Consider the following 26,815-nt stretch of genomic DNA (forward strand, 5'->3'; position numbering starts at 1 on the left):
TCAATTATGATGGGAAACCTTTTATCAGATCTCCAACCTTGCTAGGAGGGGATACAAGGCAGTAAGGAGCAGCACTGCCAATCCAACACGACAGTTCCAAGGGCCCATGGTCCCCCTTTCCCACTCATGGCTGACCACAACTCCTGTAGTGTGAAGTGTCATGAAGAACAGAGGGTGTGGGGGGTGTGGGGCAGGGCTGTGTTTTAGATGTGCACACACACATACCCCTAAGACAGAGCACCCTGCTAAATGTTATGGCAGTATTAAAAATGCTTCAGGACAAGAAAGGGAACACAATCCCGGCTGCTTGCAAACTCTCAGGAATTTGACCAGCACATGGGGGCAGGGAAGATTGGGAGATTCTAAACAGCAGGAAAGCAAAAACCAACCATGGATGTGAGATGAAGAAAAAGAACAGCAAGGGCTCCACAGAGCTACGGCTAGAGAAGTAGCAGGTGTGGTCAGAGTAATGCGGTGAAAAGGGGACGTTTAGGGTAAACAGTCTTAGGGGACAATGGAATAGTAAATCTCGTATATATTTTAAATTGGGGTGAATATATCTTTACAGGAAAAAAAGAGGTTCCAATATAGACTTAAAAGAAATTTTGATTTTCTTGATTTTTGATACAGTCTAACAATCCAGATCACATTTAATATCTGATAGCATTTCAGGTTCTTGCGGCAATGAGACAAAGAAGCTGTCTTCTGTCAGTGGTCCCTGTCACCTGCACATTTATGAACAAGTCTTACCGGGATGAATTGCTCCAGTCGGCCTTGGGGAAAGATGCCATAGAGTTTTGGCCCAAGTGACCTCTCTGCGAGAATGGCAAACATAACGCTCTCCAGCACCATGGCCTCAGCCCCCTAAAACAGATGGGAACAAACCACAGGTTTACTGAGTATCTGCTGTATACCAGGCACCAAAAGAGCTTTCACAGAAATATTTCATCTCACTGTCACCACTATTCTTTGATGAGGATACCATCGTTATTATAATTACTGGCATTTTATTTATTTATTTATTTATTTTGAGACAGAGTCTCACTTTATCACACTCAGTAGAGTGCCATAGTGTTATAGCTCACAGCAACCTCTAACTCTTTGGCTCAAGCAATTCTCTTGACTCAGCCTCCCAAGTAGCTGGGACTGCAGGCACCTACAACACCTGGCTACATTTTTGTTGTAGTTGTCATTGTTGTGTAGCAGGCCCAGGCTGGGTTCAAACAAGCCAGCCCCGGTGTACCTGGCCAGCACCCTACCCACTGAGCTATGGATACCGAGCCAGGGTCTTCCTCTTGTTCAGGCTAGTCTGGAACCTGTGAGCTCAGGCAATCCACCCACCTCGGCCTCCCAAGTGGTAAGCAATCCCACCTGAACCCATTATCAGCATTTACATATGAAGAAAGAGAATTTCCACCATCACAGGTCTTGTGATTTTTAGGACTCATGGTTGCCAAGTATTATGCTATATTGATGAGATTTAAAAATCAAGTTTAAGGTCAGGCACAGTGGATCACATCAGCATTCTGGGAGGCTGATGTGGGTGGACTGCCTGAGCTCGGAGGAGTTTCAGACCAGCCTGAGCCAGAGCAAGACTCTGTCTCTAAAAACAGCCAGGTGTTGTGGTGGGTGCCTGTAGTCCCAGCTACTTGGGAGGCTGAGGCAAGAGGATCACTTAAGCCCAAGAGTTTGAGGTTACTGTTAGCTGTGACAATAGGCACCCTTGTCTCAAAAAATAAAATTAAGGGCGGCTCTTGTGGCTCAGTGAGTGGGGGCTAGCCCCATATACCGAGGGTGGCGGGTTCAAACCCAGCCCCGGCCAAACTGCAACAAAAAATAGCCGGGCGTTGTGGCGGGCGCCTGTGGTCCCAGCTGCTCGGGAGGCTGAGGCAGGAGAATCGCGTAAGCCCAAGAGTTGGAGGTTGCTGTGAGCCGTGTGACGCCACAGCACTCTACCAAGGGCAGTAAAGTGAGACTCTGTCTCTACAAAAAAAAAAAAAAAAAAAAAATTAAATTACATTAAAATAATAAAATAAAAATCAAGTTTAATTTGGGTCACTGGGACAATGGGCATGAACAATGCCTAGCAGTGCTTCTCCTGCTTCTATTTATTTCACAACCTACACATGAGACTTTTTTTTTGAGAGAGAGACTCACTTTATCATCCTTGGTAAAGTGCCTTGGTGTCACAGCTCACAGCAACCTCAAACGCTTGAGCTCAAGCCATTCTCTTGCCTCAGCCTCTGGAGGAGCTGGCACTACAGGCGCCCGCCACAACGCCCGGCTGTTTTTAGAGATGAGGTCTCACTCTTGCTCAGGCTGGTCCCTGAGCTCAGGCAATGCACCCGCCTCGGCCTCCTTAGTGATAGGATTCCAGGCGTGGCCATAAGACTTTGACACCATCCTTCCTGAGAGGGCTGATCTGGTTATGAATGCCTAATGAAAGGGATGCACCCAAAGGACCTTAGCCTCTGCTTACTAGCTTGGTCTATGGATCCAATAAACTTGAGAATTACTGCTTTAAGTCCTGGACCTATGGATTTTTGGTCCCAAGAGTGCCCTAGCAGGGAGCATTCCAGGTTTCCCTCTTCAGCTCATACATCAAAACTTCTCCTGTGTAGTCTTTCTGCCAAAATCTCTATGATGCTCACATGTTCTGTCTTGAGTGCTAATAACTAATGTGAGATCAAGAATCATTTTGCCTTCAGAACCTATCCTGTGGTCTCAATTCAAACTCATTCCTTAGTCTTTTCCCCTTAAACAGAGTGTGTCCAGAGTGTGGGGTAACAGAGAGGAGAGGAGTCGCTCCCAGCCTGGAGGCGCCCCTGACCCTCTCACAAAGCTTTCACAATGGAGAGTCCCAGGTCCTTCCTCGGAGCATCTAAGTTGAGCCGGCAGTTGTGTGAAAGCCTCTGGAGGAGCATAACTCACCCCTGTGAGGAAAGGTGCTGTGGGGAACATGATCCCACAGAAACGCGCTTAAAACACACTCACCCAACAAGACACCAACGGAGAAACCAGGAGCACAACCAGCCCAGGAGGGAATGACATGCGAGAGTCAAGAGCAAAGAAAAGCCACTTCAAAGGACATCAAACCACATTTAAAGGAAAGGCCAGTCGGTCACTTGCACACTTTGTGAGGGCAAATGGATTTGTCGATAATCCTCCATAATTATCACCTAACCACCATTTTGTATAATCCCCACAATTACGGTCTAACCACCATGTTGTGAGGTTCAATATTTACTAACTTGAGGTTTCATGTAAATGACAATACAGATACAGCACTAATCAATCAAGTTAATGGATTTTTATTGATTTATTTATTTTTGAGACAAAGTCTCAAGCTGTCGCCCCGTGTAGAGCTCTATGGCATCACAGCTCACAGCAACCTCCAACTCTTAGGCTTAAGTGATTCTCTTGCCTCTGCCTCCCAAGTAGCTAGGACTATGGGCGCCCGCCACAATGCCTAGCTATCTTTTGGTTGCAGCCGTCATTGTTGTTTGGTGGGCCCCGGCTGGATTCGAACCCGCCAGCTCAGGTGTATGTGGCTGGCCCCCTAGCTGCTGAGGCTATAGGAGCCGAGTGAGATTTTTACTTTCTTTATTTATTTAGAGACAGGGTCTTCCTCTGTCACCCAGGCTAGAGTACAGTGACCCAATCATAGCTCACTGTAGCCTCAAACTCCTGGGCTCAACTACAGGATCATGCTATCATGCCCAGCTTTTTTTTTTTTTTAGAGACGGCATCTCACTATGTTGCCCAGGCTGGTAGCTAATGGATTTTAGAGCAAGATATCAGGAAAGTTTTATTTCTAAACCTTAGAGATTGAAAACAAATACCTACTATCTCTAATTGGGAAAAGGTTTCCAAGCACTTATTTAATCCTTACAGCAAACCCATCCTGGATGTACAGTCAGTGCTAGCCTCATTTTACCTCAAACCACAGTGTCAGAGAAACTCTCCAGGAGAGTGTACCCAAAGGTCTGCAAAGCATCCTCCAAATCGCCACTTGGATATATGTTGCACTGCTACCCAGGGGGCAGCGTGCCCCAGGCTCTGGAGACTGTGGTGCCTCCTTGCTGTGTACAAGGCAAAAGCAGGTGGAAGTGGGCACTGCAAGAGAACAGGGTGCTGGTCTCGGCTCCTAGGCCAGCAATCTGCCATTTGAGCCTCTTCACAGCCCTTTGCCATCTGTGGAATCCCCACAAAACTCCCGCTCACTCCTCAAAGATGAGGATTTCTTTTGTCTGGGTATACCAGAATTTTGTCAGAATTAAAATTGTTTTTCAACTTTCCAACTTTAACACTGTGGAAGGACTAAGCTGAAGAGCACCAGAGTTGGCACTGTATAAAACACATATCCCAAGGCCAGGTGAAATGGCTCACATCTGTTATCCCAGCACGCTGGGAGGCCGAGGCAGGTGGATTGCCTGAGTTCACGAGTTCAAGACCAACCTGAGCAAGAGTGAGACCCCATCTCTAAAAGATAGCCAGGTGTTCTGAAGGGCACCAGTAGTCCCTGCTACTCAGAAGGCTGAAGCAAGAGGATCACTTGAGGCCAAGAATTTGAGGTTGCTCTGAGCTATGATGCCACGGCACTACCAAAGGCAACAAAATGAGACTCTGCCTCAAGAAAGAAAAAATAAAACCCCAAAACATATATGCCAGGCATGGTGGCTAACACCTATAATCCTAGCACTCTGGAGGCCAAGGAAGAGGGTCACTTAATACCAGGAGTTTGAGACCAGGTAAGGCAACATAGCAAAACCCCATCTCCAAAAAAAAATTTTTTTTTAAATTAGCTAAGGGATAGGTGCAGTGGCTCACACCTGTAATCCCAGCACTCTAGTAGGCTAAGACAGGTGGATTTCCTGAGCTCACAGGTTCGAGATCAGCCTGAGCAAGAGTGAGACCCCACCTCTAAAAGTAGCCGGACGTTGTGGCGGGCACCTGTAGTCCAACTACTCAGGAGGCTGAGGCAAAAGAATCGCTTGAGCCCAAGAATTAGAGGTTCCTGTGAGCTGTGACGCCATAGCACTTTACTGAAGGCGACAAAGTAAGACTGTCTCAAAAAAACAAACAAACAACAACAACAAAAAAAACTCCTAAAAATTAGCTGAATGTAATCGCATGTACTTGTAGTCCCAGCTACTCTGGAGACTGAGACAGGAGGATCACTTGAGCACAGGAATTTGAGGCTGCAGTGAGCCATGACTGGTGTACTCCAGCGTAGATGACAAGAGTGGGAACCCCTCTCTAAAAGTAAAAAAATAAAATAAAATAAAAGAAGACATACAGTTCTTCAATTCTAACTATCCCTTAAAGTTTAAAATCTCAAAATTTTCTTCCTCTTCCTTCTGAGATGGAGCTCTGTTGCCCGTCCTGAGTGCAGTGGCGTGATCATAGCTCACTGCAACCTCAAACCTTGGGGCTGAAGTGATCCTCCCGCCCCAGTCTCCTGAGTAGTTAGGATTACAGGTGTGTGCCACCACACTCAGATTTCTCTTTTAATTTTTATAGAGATGAGTCTCACTACGTCACCCAGGCAGGTCATGAACTTCAATTTTTACGAATAGATTTAAACACTATGCTGTTCCTTCAGGAAGTTTAGCATTTTGTACATTGTGTCCTGCTATGTCCTCTCAGAAAAAAGATTCTTGGAGGTGACTCTATTTACATCTGGCACATGACTGGTACTTGGACTGAATGCACTGCCCCGGGCTGAGTCAACCTTCCCAATGGGAAGAACCTAAAGAACTTTCCAACTCTCTTCAGCATTGTTTTCAACATTGTAAACAAAAAGAATCTTTGTTCTTATGTAACACTGCAATTCAATATTTATTCAGAGTAGGAAAAGGGGGAGGTGACTGGAGGGGAGTACATGAGAAGAAAACATGAAACACTCGGGCTGGAAGAAGGATGCCAGGTGTCTTGGAATGAGCGCAGGACGAGCAGGCAGCCTTTCTGTAATCACTCAGTCTCCAAACGCCTTCCCACTCGTTACTTAAAGAAAGTCAGCATGGTAATGAGTGGGCTGGACAGATGTGGCTCAGTCCACCCCTTACCATGCCCTGGTTCAGCCATAGGCCATAGCAGGTGATGGCTGAGGGGAAACTGGTCCCACTTTTTCAAAACTAAAGATTTACACTTCGACTCGGTCCCCATAGCACAGTGGTTATGGCTCCAGCCACATACACTTAAGCTGGCGGGTTCAAACCTGGCCCAGGCCAGCTGAACAACAATGACAACTGCAACAAAAAAATCGCCAGGTGTTGTGGCAGGCACCTGTAGTACCAGCTACTTGGGAACCTAAGGCAAAAGAATTGCTTAAGCCCACGGGTTAGAAGTTGCTTTGAGCCACAATACCACGGCACTCTATCAAGGGGAACATAGTGAGACTCTTATCTCAAAAAAAAAAAAAAAAAAAAAAAAAAACCAGATACCTATACCTCAACTTGAAACTATTTCGGCCTCAAAGACAAAAATTTTCACACATTAATCCAGAAAACATGGATGTCAACTATGTACCTTGCACTGTGTTAAATGCAAGGGAAACAAGAATGAGACTCATACAGTCCCTGCCACACGCAGCTGACACCCGAAAAAGAAGCAGACTGGGCCACAGCCCTGAAGGACACAGACCGTAACTGAGACGGTAGAGTAGGTGTTTCTGAGACCTGAGACCTAGGGACTGGGGAGGAGCCATACGCGGCCTCCTGGGAACACCAGGCCCTGGCAGAGGAATGAGATGGTGCATTCAAGGAACTAGAAGGGCCCTGTCTTGCTGTAACACGGCAGTCAAGGGAAAGGAAGAGAACAAAACCACCCGAGGAATCAGTGAGATACCAGGTGAGCTGACAGGACCGTCTGGGCCGAATACATTCAGAAGTCCTCCCATGCTGGTGATGTCTAAAGCTCAAGAACTGGGTGAGATCTCCCAGAGACAAAAAGAAGAGGAAGGAGCACAGGGCCTCAGAATACCCAACATGTAGAGGAATGACTTACTAACTGTCACCACAGTAAAAAGAGCATTTCACACAGCAATCTAACACACAGACATAACGCACAGCAGTATGTACTCTCACACACCTGAGAAAAACATTATAATTACTCTCACAACTAGGCAACATTTTCTAATGTTTACTTCTCTATGTAATTTAAAAGACAACAAATCAGGCACAGTGGCTCACACCTGTAATCCTAGCATTCTGGGAGGCTGAGTGGGAAGATCGCTTCAAGGCAGGATTTTGAGACCCTGTTTCTACTAAAAATAGAAAAATTAGCTGGTCACAGTAGCATGCACCTGTAGTCCCAGCTACTCAGAAGGCTGAGGCAAGAGGACAACTTGAGCCTAGGAGTTCGAGTCGCTGTGAACTATGATGACACCACTTACACTCTAGCCCAGGCAACAGAGTAAGATCCTGTCTCAAAAACGGTTAATAAAAAATTAAAAAGCATCAAAAATGCTAACATTTCACAACCCATTGGAGTTTGGCCAGCAACCATTACAAAAACTGATGAAAGGCAGCACCTGTAGCTCAATGGGTAGCTCATACACCAAGGTTGGCAGGTATGAACCCGGCCTGGGCCTGCTATTAACAATGACAACTACAATAAGAAAAACAGCTGGGTGTTATGGCAGGCACCCATAGTCCCAGCTACTTGGGAGGCCGAGGCAAGAGAATCCCTTGAGCCCAAAAATTTGAGGTTGCTGTGAGCTGTGATGCCATGGCAGTCTACCAAGGGCAACATTGTGAGACTCTGTTCTCAAAAAAAAAGAGAAAGAAAAACTGATTTAAATATGGGCAGCAAGGTGAGTGTAAAACACCTGATACCTGGAAGAGAGGGGCATTCTGTGTCAGACGCTGCTAAGGGTCAAACAGGAAAAGAAAGTGGGTACTGAATTTGGCAACATGGAAATCATTGGTGAGGAAAACAAGAACAGTTGTGTTTTGTTTTTTTGAAATAGAGCCTCAAGCTGTCGCCCTGGGTAGAGTGCCATGGCGTCACAGCTCATAGCAACCTCCAACTCCTGGGCTCAAGCGATTCTCCTGCCTCCGCCTCCCAAGTAGCTGGGACTACAGGCGCCTGCCACAATGCCTGGCTATTTTTTGTTGCAGCCGTCATTGTTGGTTGGCAGGCCCAGGCTGGATTCAAACCCACCAGCTCAGGTGTATGTGGCTGGCTCCTCAGCCGCCACAGGCGTTGGGGAGTAACAGAGCAGGTGTTAAGAGTAGAGCAGGTAAAGAGTCGGCTCACACCTGTAATCCCAGCACCGGGCCAGGAGATTGACTGAGGTCAGGATTTGAGATAGACCTGAGCAAATGACACCGCATCTCTACTAGAAATAGAAAAATCAGCTGGGCCTGGTCACATGTGCCTGCGTTCCCAGCTACTTAGGAGGCTGAGGCAGGAGGCTTGTCTGTACCCAGGAATGAAGTTGTAGTGAGCTATGATGACACCACTGTACTCGTAATACGAGCCTCTTGAGAAGACACAATAGCATTTTCACAGTGTTCTAACCAAATGCAAACATCATTCTGATCATGAGAAGACATTAGACAAACTGATACTGAGGAGACATCCTCTGAGATAATGGATCTACTGAGTGTGACAAGTGTCAAGATTATAATACCAAAAAGAGAAGAACTGTTACAAGTTGAAAAGGACTAAGAAGAAAGAGCCAAGTGTAAAGTTGGGATCCTGCTAAATCTTGGGATAAACAAAAGAAAATATTAATGGAAAAACTTTTGTGAATTTCAAATAAGGTGTCTAGCTTAGCCGTTATTATTGGACCTATGGTAATGTCCTGTTTTGGGTCACGGTACTGTGGTTACATAGGATAGGTTACATAACGTTAGGGAAGCTGGGTAAGGGATGCTCTGTACTATTTTTGCAGTTTTTTCCCCTGTAAGTACAAAATTAGTTTGAAATAAAAAGATACAAAGTAAATTGATATTAAAAGCATTGAAATAAAGCAATATGACAAAATAAGTTACCAATTCTGTATAGTGGGACCAACGGAGTTTATTGCATTGTTCTTTGTACATTCCTATACTTCCAAAACTTTCTCTAAAAAAGGAATTGGGAAATAAGAAGGCAGAGACAATAGATACCATCTCAAGAAATTTTGCCAGGAAAGGGAGCAAAAGAATGGGATAGCCAAGGAGGGCACCAGTCAGGTGAACAGAGGGGAGACAGAGCCTACCTGGGGGTGGGAGGCGTAGCCAGTTAGAGAGAAGAGAGGGAGGGGACAAGACAAGAAGCGAGACAGGAGTTGGAGTGTGGAGGGAAGAGAGGAGTTGGAGTGTGGAGGGAAGAGAGGAGTTGGAGTGTGGAGGGAAGAGAGGAGTTGGAGTGTGGAGGGAAGAGAGGAGTTGGAGTGTGGAGGGAAGAGAGGAGTTGGAGTGTGGAGGGAAGAGAGGAGTTGGAGTGTGGAGGGAAGAGAGGAGTTGGAGTGTGGAGGGAAGAGAGGAGTTGGAGTGTGGAGGGAAGAGAGGAGTTGGAGTGTGGAGGGAAGAGAGGAGTTGGAGTGTGGAGGGAAGAGAGGAGTTGGAGTGTGGAGGGAAGAGAGGAGTTGGAGTGTGGAGGGAAGAGAGGAGTTGGAGTGTGGAGGGAAGAGAGGAGTTGGAGTGTGGAGGGAAGAGAGGAGTTGGAGTGTGGAGGGAAGAGAGGAGTTGGAGTGTGGAGGGATGGCAAAGACAGGCGCAGATGCAGCAGAGGCTCAGTGAAAGGAGGGATGAGGGAAGAAGTGTCCAAAGACAGAGGTGATATAGCCGGCTCTGGCTGCACAGGACTGGCGAGGACCGAGGGAAAAGGACGCCTGACGCAGACTTTCACATCAGGAAGGCAACTTGTTGCAGAACCCGACAGGCTTCCAGCTTGGGGTTCCCCCTGAGGCTCAGCACCACACCATGAAAGGAAGACACTGGGCAACAGGAGGGGGCGGGGGAGGATGAGGAGATGAGTACAACAGAAAGCGAGTGCAGAAAGGGAGCTGACGATACGGAAGAAGGACCCGTAATGGCAGAATGTGGGTCTTCAGTTGAGCAGGGCAGACAGGAGGGCTTGTGCAGAGCAGCAAGGTGGTGTCATCTGGACCAGAGGTCTCAATGGTGGTTCCGAGTATCAAAGTGGGCTGTGAGGTCATCAGGTACGGACTGTTGAAACTGGCATTTCAGTACTGGTACAATTTCTAGTGACAAGGTCTGGGAAAACCAGTACATTTCAGTACTGGTACAATTTCTAGTGACAAGGTCTGGGAAATATCCACAAGTGGATGACACAGGAGGAAAGGAAGGAAAAGATCGTAGGGAATGAGGAGGTTAAGGCCAGAGAACAATGGTAGGAACCAGGACACTCACAGACCAAGCCATGTACTATAATCTTCACTAACGGACCACAGGGTCAGGAGGGAGTAGGGGTGGAGTACATGGTGCAAGTCTCCAAGGAATTGGGGTATTCAACACAGGGAAATGGCTGGAAGCAGGAACAAGGGAAGAGCGAGATGACAGCAATCCCATCAGGGGCCCTGAGGCACTTGGGAGATAATGGGAAAAAGTCTTCCTCTTGAAGGTGGTGTGGTGGGGGGGGTTCCTCCGAGACAGTGAGGCTTTGGAAAAGTCAATGGAGGAAGTGGCTGTTCAAAGGAGCTCAAAATAAGAAGACAAAAGCAATCCTTCCACTCTGACAACCAACTGCCTACCTTCTGACCAAAAGGAATTATTAACGTGTGAGATCAGATTACCTGCTCTCTCGTGGTAGGCCCTGAGGAGGAAGAGGAGGTCACCTGAGGTAAGGCACCTGGGACTGATGCGAGGAACAGACACGAGCACATGTACCAGCAGAATGTGCCTGAGATGGCCAACTAGCCGCAGCTGCAAGCAGCCTTCAGGTCCTCCCTGCAGCCTGCTGCACACCAGCTGCTGTCGCTGCAGCGAGGCAGCATGGCCCACAAGGGCCTGCCCCGAGTTCAGCACCTCACCAATGCAGACAGACAACAGCATGATACTGAAAAACCCAGACCAAGCACAAAGAACTCCACAGTGCCCTGAGAACAGGCCACGGAGGTGCTGACCTCATCTGGAGAGCCTGGAAGAGGCTCTGAGAAGGCATGCAAAACCAGAAGGAACAGCACCTGCAGAGGCCCTGCGGCAGGGACAAAGCCACAAGGGTAGGACAACATGGCTGGACAGCAGGGAAGGAAGGGCAGTACACTGTGAGAGGACCCGAGAAAGGTCAGCAGTGGTAAGACTATGAGGGCCTGGCAGGACAGAGCCCATGTAACTCAGCCCTGAGGCAGAGAGTACAGCACAGACGGATGTAAGCAAAAGGCTGACATGATCAGATCAGCAATTCAAAAGGTGACTGATGACAAAGGGAACAATATAAGTGAGAGAGCAGACAGTGTGTGGTGGCAGCTTGGACAAGGGAGGTAGGGAGGTCCAAGGTACAGCTCAAAGGAAACACTCATGTGAATACAGGGTTTGGACTCAGGGGTCAGAGAGAGCAGGGTCTCCCAGAAGACTCCTGCTTCCTGGCCTACATGGCTGAGTGGCCGAGAGAGGGAATGACAGAAAGGATTGGACTTGGATTTTGCTGTGGGAAGGGGGGAAGAGATCATGTGTTCAGTGTAGGATACGGCCATCGTCAGGGGATGTTAAGAGCCAAGGAGAGATTGCTAGCCAATGGTGTTAGTTCCAAGCAGGAGTCTGGGCTGTAGGAAAGAAGCTGTGACCCTTTGGCCCATGTATCAGCTGGTCTAGGGAGAGAGGACAACAGAAGAGGGCACAGGACCACACTGGGGGGCTCTTAACACCGGGTACCCGGGGTGTTTCTGCAAGGAAAGCTAAGGGGTAGAAGAAAGGGAGAGAGGCTGCCTCAGGGAAGGAAGCATTTCAAAAGGGGTGGAGGTCATGTTCAATGCTGCTGAGAAGTCTAAACAAAATGAGAACTGAAGGCTTGGTGCCCAAAGCTCAGTGGTTAGGGCACCGGCCACATACACTGGGGCTGGCGGGTTCAAACCGGGCCGGGGCCTAATAAACAATAATGACAACTACAACAACAACAACAAAAAATAGCCGGGCGTTGTGGCGGGCACCTATAGTCTCACCTACTCAGGAGGCTGAGGCAAGAGAATTGCTTAAGCCCAAGAGTTTGAGGTTGCTATGAGCTGTGACACCACAGCACTCTACCAAGGGTTGACACAATGAGACTCTGTCTCATAAGAAAAGAAAAAAAAGAGAGAATTGAAAATGATTTTGGAGTTAGCAGCATGGAGGCTACACCAGGATGTTCAAGGTCTGTATACAAAGGGCTCAGAACAATTGAAAACAGAATGTCGGTCACTTTCCCCAATGACTTCTCAATCACTCTTACCCCAGAAAGCACAAGTTATAGACCAGAGTCCCCAGAGCTTGACACATGCAAAACTAGCTGCTGAAATGTGAGAAAAATACTAACACTTATATTCCTTTTTTATCTCATCCTTTCTGATGTCTGTTTCTTGATTATTTTAACAAACAGAATATAATTGATGAAACCACTGTGTTGACGCGCGTACGCTGTGCATGTGCGCACAGCCCGTCTGTGAGAGCCTGCACGTATTGGGAGGGATGCCCAAAGGGTGCTTCCTCCCACCCCAACGCCCTGCTTCTGAGCCTCAGCAGCAGTGCTCTCAGCCTTAAGCCATCTATGTGGGTGTTTCCGAGAGCAGGGTCATTTTAGCTCATAGTCCCTCAGTCTAGGAAGAAGCCTTTCCAGTATAGGTCTTGTGCGTAGGAAAAAACACTGTGGCCTGCCCAGGGGAAGAGAGTGGCCACTCCAACAACTGGGCAGCCTACTGACCTACGTCCTGATGAGAAGTGTAGGAACAGCTGAAAGGGGCCGAGAGAAATGCTGCAGCCACCACCAGGGGCCTCCATGTCAGAATGTCACACACAAATGTTACCCAGACCTGCATTTCTCAGCACCCAAACACTGTTCAGATTGCCATAAAGACACCACACTTCCACCATCTATACTCTCAGGAGTGAGGACTACCCAGTGCTCACTTGGTCTTAATAGGCAGCTCCTGATAGAACAAATACCCTACACCTCTAAGAAAGACCAGAATTTTCCACCGACAGATGAGAGGCACTACCAAGCCACAGAGTAGTGAAGTTTGCTAACACCAATGTACATCTCACACAGATAGAGAATGGACTGAGTTACTTACTTGAAATTCATTTTCTTTCTGAGCTTGTTCGGATCCCTCTTTATTACAGGACCTCTATGAATGAGAAAAAGCAAACACTTCCGGTGAGATAGGGCACACTGAGCAGGCACTAACTCTGCAACCACCAAAACAGTCAGGCTTTACAAAGCACAGGTCTTTAAGGAGGTTTCTCGCCCAGCGATGTGCTCGGCGGCACTCTAAATGCACCAGCAGCCTCCAGCACTAGCGCTTCATTGCTTTACAAGAAAAGGGATGTGCCACTGAGACCCAAGGGCTGCGTGTCTCACAGGCATCCCCAGGTATCTTTCACAATTTCATTGTCAGAGGAAAGTTGAGAGAGTGTACTCTTCCAATCAGGCCTTCTACAGACAAGCAGTGAGGCTGAGTCTCGCATCAATTTAGCTACATGGCTCTTTCAAGTCAACCTGCTGCTGAAACAGGGAGTGGAAGCACAGCTATGGACAGCTATGATCGGCATGGCACTTGGCAGGGAGGAAAGGCCTGTGTGGGTGGGAAACCCAGCACAGAATGTGCACAGACACACCAGGCCAGCTTGCCCTTCTCAGACTAATCCTTCTAGTTCGGCCAGTCACCAGCTCAATCTGAACTGTTCCTCTACCAAAAACAGGACTGTGTGAATTTAATAAAGTCCCTAAAATTATTATATATATTAAGAAATACTTTTACATCACTTTCCTCAATGAAATTGCAAAGTATTGGTACCAAGGATTCTAGCAATAACATCGTCTTGGGTCATTAAGTACCATAGCAACTGTTAGGCCACATTCTCTCTTCATGGCACAGATGTACTTTAAAAGCAACCCCCCCTCCACCCAAGTGCTTTAAAAACCTTCATAGTATCTTTAATAAGGGAATGGGGAGAAGTTAAGTCAGAAACTTGTGTCATGTCAAAACTTTATATTGAAACACTGCCTCTAAAAATAAATTTATTATTTATAATAATTAATTTAAGTCTGCTTATTCCAGACACAAAAGGAATTCCATAAAGGAAACCTCTTAAAAAAATTTAAGGTAACAGATTCTTGAACATCCCATGAAAAACATACCTTTCCATTCCACAGCTTTATCAAAAATACCTGTACCAAGGGTGAAAAGTGTGGACAGGAAAAAAAAAAATGCCATGTTAAGCAACACCAGCTACTCTAGCACCATTAAATCAGCGATCTGAAGCAACCACTCGCCCACCACATACTGAAACAGCAGTTCAGACGTCTCAATGCATGTTTTGTATGAACAGTACTGGGTGTTCCGTCTACTGGACATAATAAAAATAAGCAAAATAATATCCATGTTCACAACACTATCTGCAAAAGGCTCTTAATGCTTACACTGATACATACTAAATAATATCTTAACATACTGTTAAGTACATTTGGTACAAAGCACAGAAAGTAAAATGGGGATACGGTATTTGCATTTGTGTAATCTACATTTCTCTGATGAAAAGATGTTACAGGTTAAATCCCGTTACAATAAAAGTTATAAAAATCAAAATACTATAGCACCTTCAGATGCCTGTTGCTGATCAGACGTGTGACACGAACCCCAGGGAAGAGCACTTGGGCATCAGGAAAATTTCACTTCCTCTTTAAATACTCTCATGACAGCATCACTTATCTCAGACTTGTACTTGGTCACCTCTGCAGTGGTCTGTCAGCTCCTAACAAACAGGAAGCCCACCTTTTACTTGTGATCAATCTTCCCCCAGAGCTTACTATAGTAAATGAAGACATCTGCACGGGGCAGCACGAGGCAAGTGAGCCCAGAGAGAGCAGCCCAGCACAATGGAGCCCGCAAGTCACGGCAACTTCATGTCCATGGTCGCAGTAATGGGAAAGCTGGCTGCAGGGTTAATTAGAATATTGGGACCGAAATACCCCTTAAAAAGTCCTTGTGCTTTACATCCCCAAGTAAAGTTAAGGAAAAAATCTGATAGCTATTAATACTGTGTAGTAAAAGACTGAATAAGACAAACGAGGAATTCAGATAGCATTCTGGGGTGTTATAACGGGATTTGACCTGCACAGAATTCTAAATGACTGTGGTTACTTCTATGCTGTTATTACTCTAACTGTATCTTATTAGGAAGATACAGTTAATGGGTTATTTAGCCAACAGGCGTCCCTTTCCCTTGTCTAATGATGCTCCCAAAAGCAGGTCACTTCACCCAAAGTTACAAATTGGCTTAGTCCCCAAGGTCATTCCTTTTTAACATATTAGCATCAAAAGTGGAAATTAACCCTAATGACAATTTCCCCACAGGGGTCCACCCCACCCCACCTCCAAATGAATGCATGCTGTGTATCATGAGAGCACCATCATGGAGGGAAGAGGGACTTCTGTGCAGCCAACCCTCTGTTCTGTTTCCTCAGTACAGAATGTGCAGTTCCCTATGTCCTACAGCTAAAAAGAAATCTTTTTTTTTTTTAGAAATCTCAGACCAAGTAGATACTCCTGAAAAACTAAGAGAAGACTCCTTCTCTTAAGGTTAACCAGGAAGAGATATGACTCAATTTGCCAAAGAGGAGGAAGAGAACTTTTTGGTACAGGAAAATAGGAAGAAAGTAAAATATATTTTGGAATCTGTGGGAATATATTTCAGTGGCACAAATTTATCTGAAGCAGATATTAAAATATGCAAATATTTATCATGACCTCAAACTTTTCCCTAACTTGCAAGTTAGTAACAATTATCTTTTATAAGTTATAAAACAAAGCGAAATACTTTTACCTTTACTAGAAATGTGAGCACTGGTTAATATTAAATTTTGTGACATGAACATTATTGTGTGTTTTTAATCTTTTTTTTTTTTTTTTTTGAGACAGAGTCTCACTTTATGGCCCTTGGTAGAGTGCCGTGGCCTCACACAGCTCACAGCAACCTCCAACTCCTGGGCTTAAGGGATTCTCTTGCCTCAGCCTCCCAAGTAGCTGGGACTACAGGGACCTGCCACAACGCCCGGCTTTTTTTGTTGCAGTTGTCACTGCTGTTTTAGCTGGCCAGAGCTGGGTTTGAACCCGCCACCCTCGGTATATGCGGCTGGCGCCCTACCGACTGAGCCACAAGCCCCACCCCCTTTTTTTTTTTGAGACAGTCTCACTTTGTCACCCCTGGCAGAGTGCTATGGCATCATAGTTCACAGCAACTACAGACTCCTGAACTCAAGCGATTCTCTTGCCTCAGACTCCCGAATAGCTAGGACTATAGGTACCCACCACAATACCTGGGAGGTATTGCTCTTGCTCAGGCTAGTCTCAAACTCATGAATTCAAGCAAGCAATCTACTGGCCTCAGCCTCCCAGAGGGCTGGGATTATAGGCATGAGCTACCATGCCTGGCCTAAAAATCATCTTATGTGGACACAGACTGAAACATTTATGGATGAAATAATACAAGGTCTGGAATCTGCTTTAAAATAATTCCGGGGAAGTGAAAAAAAAAAAAACAGGAGAATGGATCATGGAGGATCATTACCCCTTTAGGTCTACTATTCTATCTTCTGTCTACTATATACAATTTATATATCTTAAATTCTCTATAAAGTTTTTTTAATAAAACACTAAAATTTCAAGACCTAAGAAATCAGAATGTCTCAAGTATGCATAAAGTACCCAACTCTGTACATATACTGAAAACCACTTAACTGTAAACTTTAAATGGGCAAACTGTACACTGCACAGGCCTCCTCCTACCTTCTTTCTTTCCTTCCTTTTTGGGCTTGGTGTTCCAAAGAATTTATAAGTTAGAATCATGTACTCATTAGTTTATGATGTAGCAAATAAAACAGATTAAAGTGATAGTGATAATAAAGGGGGCATGATAAATATTTTTTTAATTATAGAAGATTTTATTACCTGTAACAGATATTTTTGTTCTTTTTTTGAGACAGTCTCACTATGTCACCCTCGCTAGAGTGCTGTGGCATCACAGCTCACAGCAACCTCAAACTCTTGGGCTTAAGTGATTCTCTTGCCTCAGCCTCCCAAGTAGCTGGGACTACAGGCACCTGCCACAATGCCCAGCTATTTTTTGTTGCAGTTGTCATTGTTATTTAGCAGGCCCAGGCCGGGTTCGAACCTGCCAGCCTCAGTGTATGTGGTTGGTGCTGTAACCACTGTGCTATGAGCACCAAGCTGCTGTAACAGATTTTTGATTGGCCAAGAACTTTTAAATTTAAAATCTAAATTCTAAAAAGTCTAAATTTTGTTAGGGAGGAAGATGAGAGAATAAAAGGACTCTCATTTTTACTTTATAAACTTCCATTCTTTAAAAAGTATTTAAAAGCATATGTTACTTTTATAAATATACTTGGTACAAGGTTTCAAATGTTACTTTTCTGAACAAATCATTTTAAGGCTTTGTATTTTAAAGTAGCTATAAGCAGTCATCAATAACATAACTGGAAATATGAATGACAACTGCTCATACTACAAAGCATGTTCATATTTCATGCTTTGGAAAGAAAATCAGCAGGTAGTTAGAACTTCAGGGCCGAGGATAGGGAGATAACACTATCAGATTTTGTTATGTAACTTTAGGATTCAAGTCTTCTACTTTAGGATATCTAATGTTTCCCAATACAGCACGTTAATTTCTCGAAACTATTTAAACCATCAAATAGAATAAATTCTTACCGTTTGGCTAGCTCTTTTTCTTTTTTTCTTTTCTCTGCTGCCCAGGCTAGAGTGCAGTGGCATCAGCCTAGTTCACAGCAGTCTCAAACTCCCAGGCTCAGGGGAGCTAGGACTACAGATGCCCACCACGAAGCCCAGCTAGAGACAGGGTCTTACTCTTGCTCAGGCTGGTCTCAAACATCTGGCTTCCCAGAGTGTTAGGATTATAGGTGTGAAGCACCAGAACCCACCTTTTTTTTTTTTTTTTTAAGAGATAGGGTTTTACTGTCACCCAATGGGGAATGGGGTGCATGGCTTGCTATAGCCTCCAACTTCTGGGCTCAAGTGACCCTCCTGCCTCAGCCTCCTGAGTAGCTGGGACTACAAGGTGTGTACCACCAACACCCAGCTAACTGTTTAACTTTTTGTAGAGACAGGGTCTTACTATGTGCTCAGGCTGGTGTCAAACTCCTGTGCTCGTGACCCTCTCACATCTTGGCCTCCCAAAGTGCTGGGATTACAAGCATGAGCTACCACACCCAGCCTCATTTGTCCAGTTCTTAATGAAAAATTCCCCTAACAATGAGGGAAGTAGGTTTATGATTACACTACTTTACTAAAGTGTCATTTGTGAGATGAAACAAAGACACCTTCTCAGTTTTCCCTAGAGTCTGCATTCATGTTGGAGGTCTATACAGAAATACGTGTATATAACAGAAGTGGCATGAAGTGGCATGAAGTAACACAACTCTTAAATGAAATGTTGTTGCAAACACCTAAAACATTTTTATCTTTAAAGTATCTTTAAAGATCTACTATTGCACGATCTGCTCATGGAACAGATTTTAAAAAGTGATAAATCAGTTACATAGAATGACATGTCATTAATAGCATAATAAATTGTAAATGCTATTTAAGAAATCAGATCATGTCATAAGACACTATAGAACTAAAATGAAACAATTAAAATTGATTCACAGAGAAATGGATGGCATTTTCTTCTTCCCAGCACCCCTTTCCCATTAAATAAGAATTAAAGGGATCATTCAGCTATTGTCTTGAAAAGAAAGGCTCTCTATAAAAGAGTTAAATTGGTTGTGGCCTTTAAAAACTACATTGTGGGGCAGCGCCTGTGGCTCAAAGGGGTAGGGCACCAGCCCCATATGCCAGAGGTGGCGGGTTCAAACCCAGCCCTGGCCAAAAACTACAAAAAGAAAGAAATGCTCTAAAAATAAATAAATAAAATAAAAATTGCATTGGGAATGAACAAGAAAGAATAATACAACCATTAACTTCACTCAACTTCTAGGCCATCTAAACTTTAATTTGAAAAAATAATGCATAGATTATCATAATAAGTCAAGTGCTGAGCACCTCCACAGCTATCTTATTAACCCTGAGAGCAGCAGCATGCGCTGCACTGTTCCCAACGTTCCGTAGCTATGGTGCTCATTTGGTCCCACACAAGCATGAGGTTCTTTACTGTGTAGCCTGTGGCTTTGAAGACTTTTAGGATCCACCCTGGTTATCACACCATGTCTAACTCACTGGGAGAGAAATGTTTCTTAACACAGGAGTGGCTTGCAGAGCCCATGGTGATATCAGATGCAACTACCTTCCATCTCAGGTGAGATGGGGCAGGAAAAAGTGTGAGAATCATGACTCCACAGAATGTACAGAAGTCATGCTCTCAATTAGCGATTCTTTCAATTAACATTCTGCACTGTATTTCCTTTAAAGTATGTTTCATCCAGTGTTATCATGAACCCTAACCTTCTTTCTCCCTGATATCTACAAAAAGAATGAAAACATCATGTATTTATTGCTTTTATGGTTTCTTAGAACACTTTCTGAAAATATTTTACAAATTAAAATGTGAGATCCCAATGCAATAACTTAAAACACTGCTTTTGTGATTATTTTAATGAGCACATGAATTACAAGAATTTAAACAGACAAGTGCTTTCTAACATTTTTTGATACTTTCTAGAGCATCTAAACTATCCAAAGGAACTTTTTTTTTCTTTTGAGACAGAGTCTCACTATGTTGCTCTTGGTAGAGTGCCGTGGCATCAAACTCACACCAACCCTAAACTTAAGCGATTCTCCTGCCTCAGCCTCCCAAGTAGCTGGGACCATAGGCACCCGCCACAACCCCCAGCTATTTTTTTTTTTTTTTTTAGTTTTTTTTTAATTAAGTTTATTTATTTTTGTTGTTGTTGTTGTTGCAGTTGGGCCAGAGCTGGGTTTGAACCCACCACCCTCAGTATATGGGGCCGGCACCCTACTCTCTGAGCCACAGGCACCATCCTATCCCCAGCTATTTTTTGTTGCAGTTGTCATTGCTGGTTAGCTGGCCCAGGCAGGGTTCGAACCCACCAACTTCAGTGTATATGGCTAATGCCATAACCACTGTGCTACAGGCACTGAGCTTTTTTTTTTTTTTTTTTTTGCAGTTTTTGGCCGGGGCTGGGTTTGAACTCACCACCTCTGGCATATGTGGCCAGTGCCCTACTCCTTTGAGCCACAGGTGCTGCCCTTTTTTTTTTTTTTTTTTTTTTTTTGAGACAGAGTCTCATTTTGTCACCCCCAGTAGAGTGCCATGGTGTCACAGCTCACAGCAATCTCAAATTCTTGGGCTCAAGAGATTCTCTTGCCTCAGCCTCCTGAGTAGCTGGGACTACAGGCACCCTCTACAACGCCTGGCTATTTTTTGAGACAAGGTCTCACTCTGGCTCAGGCTGGTCAAGGAACATTCTAAAACAAGGTGATCTTTTAACATTAATAATTTCAAAACTGAATGACATGATCAGTGTCGCTAGAAGACCAGAACTTAAAAGGCTCTAGGCAACTTGGAGTTGTACAGAGATGGGTGAGTGAAGGCCAGGCAAAGGCTCATTTCAGAGGTTTCTCAAAATTTATGTCTGATCCAAAGCAACCTGCTGACCCAAAACTCCTAAAACTTTCAAGGCTAAAATGCCTTCCCCTTCTGACTTGCAATCAACGCTTTCCCAGGCTATGAGCCCCCTGCCTCTCCAGCCACACTGACCTGCTTCCATGTCAGACTAGCACTGTTGAGCTTCAGAAAGGTATCAGGTACCCAGCTAAAATAAACAACTGTATAGTAACTGACAAGGACAAAGAAGAAACTTTATTTCTAATTCTGACCCAAATACCAAAATATGTATGGTGTTTTTTCTTTCTTCTTTCTTTCTTTTTTTTGAGACAGTCTCAAGTTGTCACCCTGGGTAGAGTGCTGTGCCGTCACAGCTCACAGCAACCTCAAAACTCCCGGGCTTAAACAATTCTCTTGTCTTAGCCTCCCAAGTAGCTGGGACTACAGGCGCCCGCCACAATGCCCAGCTCTTTTTCTTCTTCGTGTTGTTGTTGCAGTTGTCATTGTTGTTTTAGCTGGCCCAGGCTGGGTTCAAACCCTCCAGCCTGAGTGTTTGTGGCCGGCGCTCTACCCACTGAGCTAAGGGCGCTGCCCCATATGGTGTTTTCTTAATGCTGAAAAGTGGTACAAAGGAAGAAGAACCCAAGCACTGTACTTCAAATTCTCAAGTTGAGACCAGTAAATTTCTAAAATTACTACGTGTTTGTCATTTTCTACTGAGGAAACAGAAGAAAGGGATCTGATTTACCTTGGACCAAAAAAAAGAAAAAAAAACAACCAATAAAGTGATATATTTAATACATAACATTCTGAAATCTTAATTACTATACCTCTTTAAGCACAGCACAAACTGTAGCTGGTGCTACTTAACAAGCATTACAACTTTCTTTTTTAAAAGCATTTCTTGAATCCAAGAACTAAAAGAAAGAAATTAAAGCTGTAGAGAATGCTCCACTTCCGAGGTCTCATACTATACCGTGAATCGTGTCTGTCACCTGGAAACCAGAGTGCTCCAGGCACGATCGCATGGACAAGCCTGCAGCAGAGAACACATGCACATACAGCTAAAGTGGTACATTACCCCAACGCCCTTCACTCCACCCAACACAAAAACATCCCTTCCCAGAGAGGGGCGGGCTGCAGTCAAACCACTGTTCCAGGGATGAGAAATCTGCATTGGCTTCATGCTATAAATCCCAAACATTTAAGACCAGCAAGACAAAGACATTTTGAATATGTCAAAATTAGACACAGTAGTCTGTGATTTATTTAGTTATCAAAAGAAGGCACCAAAGCAGGTATGGAAGGACTATTGGTAATAATTTGGCAACTATCTTTAGGGACTATTTAGGGAAATTTTGGGTTAGACCTAATGGGAATACACAATACTAGAAAAATATTTGACTTCTGAGAGGGAAGTTTTTACTATCTTGGAAACAGATATAATTACACCTTCTTTTAAAGGAGAATGAATAGAACAACTTAAACTCATAATTATCCTAATACAATGAGGAAAAAAGAAGATATACCACAGTATTTAGTTACTGGGGACATGGCTCTCCATCAAGGATCATCAGTGATACTGTCTTTGCACCGCAGGTGTGATCTAAGTTCTACAAAGAAATACTGGTGAGCAGCTGATTTCTCAGTAGCCAATCGTTTAATATTAACTATCTATGGGCTGTTCCATATTTTATTGTGGTTTAATTTTTAATTAAACTGGGCTGAGAGAAAATAGGGAAGAAGACATTTTGTTCTCTAGATTCAAAAACGAGTGTCCCAAATTTTACTCTTCTGAATTCCTAATACATATCTGCGTTGTGCCTTGATGCCTTTAATTTTATTATGGTTAGTACTCAAACAAGCACTAATATTAGCCTTCTATTACTCAAAAAACAAACAAAAACATTTTCCCAGACAACACTCAAGAGAGATCTTTGATGTGTATTATAAACATTCATGCCTGTGAGACCGTTCGTAACGGTGAGGCCAAATCTCTCCATTCATGCACAGAAGGAATTGGCTTAACACAGAGTCACTGTTCTGACAGAGGAAGGACAAAGCAATCCTCTGAGACTTCTGCCAACTGGCACAGGTTACATTGAAGAAACAATACGTACTGACATTTGTGTCTTCCACAATTCATGATAAATAAGCAAACTGGTTATTTGTAATCAGCCAACCTTGCTTCTTTGAAAAGGCTGCTACTGGACGTTGCAGAGCTCATGTTCCTTCCCAGTATCAGAAAGGAAAAAAATCAAGTTACATTGATGGTGCTGTTAGAGTTCTAAGCTCTCTATTAGCAATTCTCTTTCCAACCAGACCAAGCTATTACTTCTCAAAAGTATTAAACTAGGATAAATTTTTACAGTTGAGTGTGTTTTTCATCACCTATGCAGCTAATGAAAATAACCTCCAACCCATTAAAATTAAAGCTAGTATGGGAAATAGATAATAAATTATGTCAACATGTATTTTAAGATCAGATCAGTATTTTTATGTTTAATAATTTCCTAATGATCTTGAGGTGTCCTTAAACGAATAAACAAGTGCCTACTGTGCATCTGTGTGTACCTTCTCTTGTTCTTATTTTCAAATGGTCCCATTCTTGCACTTTTCATAAACAAACACAGGACTTTTCATAAGCCCCCTAAAACTAACACGATTCCTAAACCAAACCTCCAGGATACAGTTAGAAGTCTAATTATGTCTTATCTCATATAGAAATAGGGGCTGGAAAAGGCAGATGTTTGTAGGACAGAAACTATGGGTCTTAACCTAATTAGGAAGTTTTACCTTGGCTTTCTGGCACTTAAGCCCTAAAGAACTGAACCAAAGAGCAGTCATTTCATTGTCACTATGGAAAAAAGGAAATTAGACATCTTGTAACACCAAGATGAAGAAAAATGAAAAAGGTAAGAAGCATTTAGTTGTTTTCAACCAAGTCATTTGTAAATCATTTGCTGATCAAAGAACATATGGAATATTTCTACTTGATATTTGATTCTCACAGAGCTAAAAAGTTCAAAAGCTTAAATAAAACAAGGGGAAAAGAAGGATCATACTAAACTAAACTGATCTGTCACATAATTAGACAAAACAGCAAAATATTCTGAGAAGATACACAGGCCTATTGTTTGTGGTAGTAGTCTTCAATGAACATTTTTTTAAGGAAGGAGTGAATTTTAACCCACCTCAAAAGATATGATTACTGCATTTATATAGCTGATTTGGGAGATACCAGCTATATTTATATAAATACACATATGTGTATAGGATGTGTGTGTGCGTTCCTATAAGGTAGAGTTAAAGAAAAACAGAACATTTGAATCATACTATAATTAACTCTGTCTTTAACCCATGAATTTATAAACATAAAGTGATTGTTTGAGGCTCTACATTTGTCCAGCTACGTCTTTTAATTAACACAAATCCTGACTAAATTTACTATCACTTCTGGCAGGTTTTCAGTTGTGGTGACAACAAAAGTCTCACTGTAGATTAAAGACCTCTCCTTCCATTATAGACTAGATTCATTCTACAGAGTTGGCCATAAATCAGAAATTTCATTGTATCCAGACTCTAGCAAAACTAAATATTAGAAATTTTTAAGCTGGGTTGAAAACATCTGAAAAGGAATTTAAATTCGTGGTAAATCCCAGACAGTGTTGCGGCAGCTCAACTTTTAAGGCACACAGCAGACGTGACTACCTAGCATCCTCTCTACTTTCCTTCTTTCATACCATAGCCATTTTTCAGAGTACCTAACATTTGGTTCCTCTCCTCATGTTGTCACAGTATCCCCAATGGCCATTTATATCTGAAACTCTAAGTGGCAACAAGTATCCCTATTAAACCCTGCAGAGCTTCAAAACCAAAAATATTTAAATTTGAGGTTATAGCACTTATGGTTTAACTCCGACCAAAAAAGTATACTTGAACTAAAGACTCAACCAAGTAATTATATTGAAAATACAGATTTCCACCTATGAAGCAAAGGAAAAGCTTTTGCATATAAAAAGAGTTTATTGTCTAGTAAGTCAACTGTGAGGTTCTCAAAAGTGTGCTTATTATCCACTCAGAAAGCTACTCACTTCTCTTTATATCCAAGGTACCTTCAAGCATAGTTTCAGTATATGTAACTTTAGGAATAGAAATTAATTTAACATGTGCCCAATAAAAGTATAATTGAAAAGCTAAATGTGGAGTACCTCCCCTCCTTAAACTAGAATTGTACATAAAATGTACTCCATTCTATTCGTTTGGTAAGAGTTAATTACACTGTAAGTGGTTTCAATTATTATGCATTTTATCTTTTATTTTTTGGGAGAGATCCAGTTTCACTTTATCGCCCTCAGAAGAGTGCCATGGCATCACACAGCTCACAGCAACCTCAAACTCCTGGCCTCAGGTGATTCTCTTGTCTCAGCCTCCCGAGTAGCTGGGACTACAGGCGCCCGCCACAACGCCCAGCTATTTTTTTGTTGCAGTTTGGCCGGGGTGGGGTTCGAATCTGCCACCCTCAGTATATGGGGCTAGCGCCCTACTCACTGAGCCACAGGCGCCACCCTATTAAGCATTTTATTTCTCTAAGTTACCCAATAGGCTTTTTTTTTTTTTTTTTTGCAGTTTTTGGCCCGGGCTGGGTTTGAACCCACTACCTCTGGTATATCGGACCGGCGCCCTGCTCACTGAGCCACAGGCACCACCCTGTCTTTTTTTTTCTTAAAAATAAATTGGTATCAGTGTTATCAAAAGAAAAAATACAAAGATACAGAATTTCAAACAAATCTTATTTCCAGACATTTCTATTGTACTTAGCTATTATAAGGTAATACTTCCAGACTGCTAAAACTTCAAAAAGAACAAAAGACTAACAATTGGCAGTGAATTTTTTTTTTTTTGGAGAGACAAGAGTCTCACTTTACTCTCCTCGGTACAGTGCCGTGCAGTCACAGGACTCACAGCAACCTCCAGCTTTTGGGCTTAAGTGATTCTCTTGCCTCAGCCTCCCAAGCAGCTGGGACTACAGGCGCCCGCCACAACGCCCGGCTATTTTTTGGTTGCAGTTTGGCCGAGGCTGGGTTCGAACCCGCCACCCTCGGTATATGGGGCCGGCGCCCTGCTCACTGAGCCACAGGCGCCGCCCTGGCAGTGAATCTTTATTGGGGGAAAGGCGAGTTGCCAAGTTGCGGGCTGTGATGCATCTGCCTTCTATTGGTTCTCATTTAACCACGAAGTACAGTTGAGAGCTGGGCTGTCTCATATAGTAGCCAGCAGCTGTGTGTGTCTATTTTAATTTAATTAAAATAAATTAAATTTAAAATTCAGTTCATCATCATACTCACCACCTTTCAAGTGTGTGCTAGTCACACGTGGCTGGTGACAAGTGCACCAGCGGCACAGATGCAGTATACTCCATTACTTCCATCACTGCAGTGCTGCTCCAGAGCACAGAACCTGATTCCTAGTTTAGTCTAGTACATGGAGGAGCACACTATGCACATTTAAAACACTTCTATTTAAGTTATAAACAAAAGCCAGTAAATCAGATTTAAACAAAAGTCTCATAACACATGCAATTTCAGCAGCTGTAAAATACTTTTAAAAGCCTTACCCAGGTGTAGTGGCACATATATCTACAGTCCTAGCTACTTTGGAGGCTGAGGCAGGAGGATACTTGTGCCCAGGAGTTCAAGGCCAGCCCAGGAGAAATAGCAAGTCCCCATCTAAAAATAAAATAAAATAGGCCGAAGCAGTGGCTCATGCCTGTAATCCTAGCACTCTGGGAAGCCAAGGCTGGTGGACGGACTGAGCTCATGAGTTCAAAACCAACCTGAGCCAGAGCAAGACTTCATCTCTTAAAAAAAAAAAAATAGCAGGGGCAGCGCCTGTGCCTCAGTCAGTAGGGCGCCAGCCCCATATACCGAGGGTGGCGGGTTCAAACCCGGCCCCGGCCAAACTGCAATCAAAAAATAGCTGGGCGTTGTGGCGGGCGCCTGTAGTCCCAGCTACTCGGGAGGCTGAGGCAGGAGAACCGCTTAGGCCCAGGAGTTGGAGGTTGC

The 26,815-nt window shown here is 43.9% G+C and overlaps 1 protein-coding gene across 2 annotated transcripts in view; it reads right to left on the minus strand.

Annotated features, from left to right (window-relative positions):
* Positions 1-26,815, minus strand: part of CHKA (choline kinase alpha) — a 77,929-nt gene that overhangs the window by 20,762 nt on the left and 30,352 nt on the right. Inside the window, exons 3-5 of one of the 2 annotated variants that reach the window (XM_053560741.1) lie at positions 14,287-14,316; positions 13,220-13,273; positions 751-864 (exon numbers count right to left, since the gene is read on the minus strand). In XM_053560741.1, the coding sequence (XP_053416716.1) occupies positions 751-864; positions 13,220-13,273; positions 14,287-14,316 (198 nt within the window). The remainder of the gene's footprint in view (positions 1-750; positions 865-13,219; positions 13,274-14,286; positions 14,317-26,815) is intronic. The other variant, XM_053560742.1, reaches the window with a different exon arrangement.

Source organism: Nycticebus coucang, chromosome 14 (assembly GCF_027406575.1).
Source record: "Nycticebus coucang isolate mNycCou1 chromosome 14, mNycCou1.pri, whole genome shotgun sequence".
Lineage (NCBI taxonomy): Eukaryota > Metazoa > Chordata > Mammalia > Primates > Lorisidae > Nycticebus > Nycticebus coucang.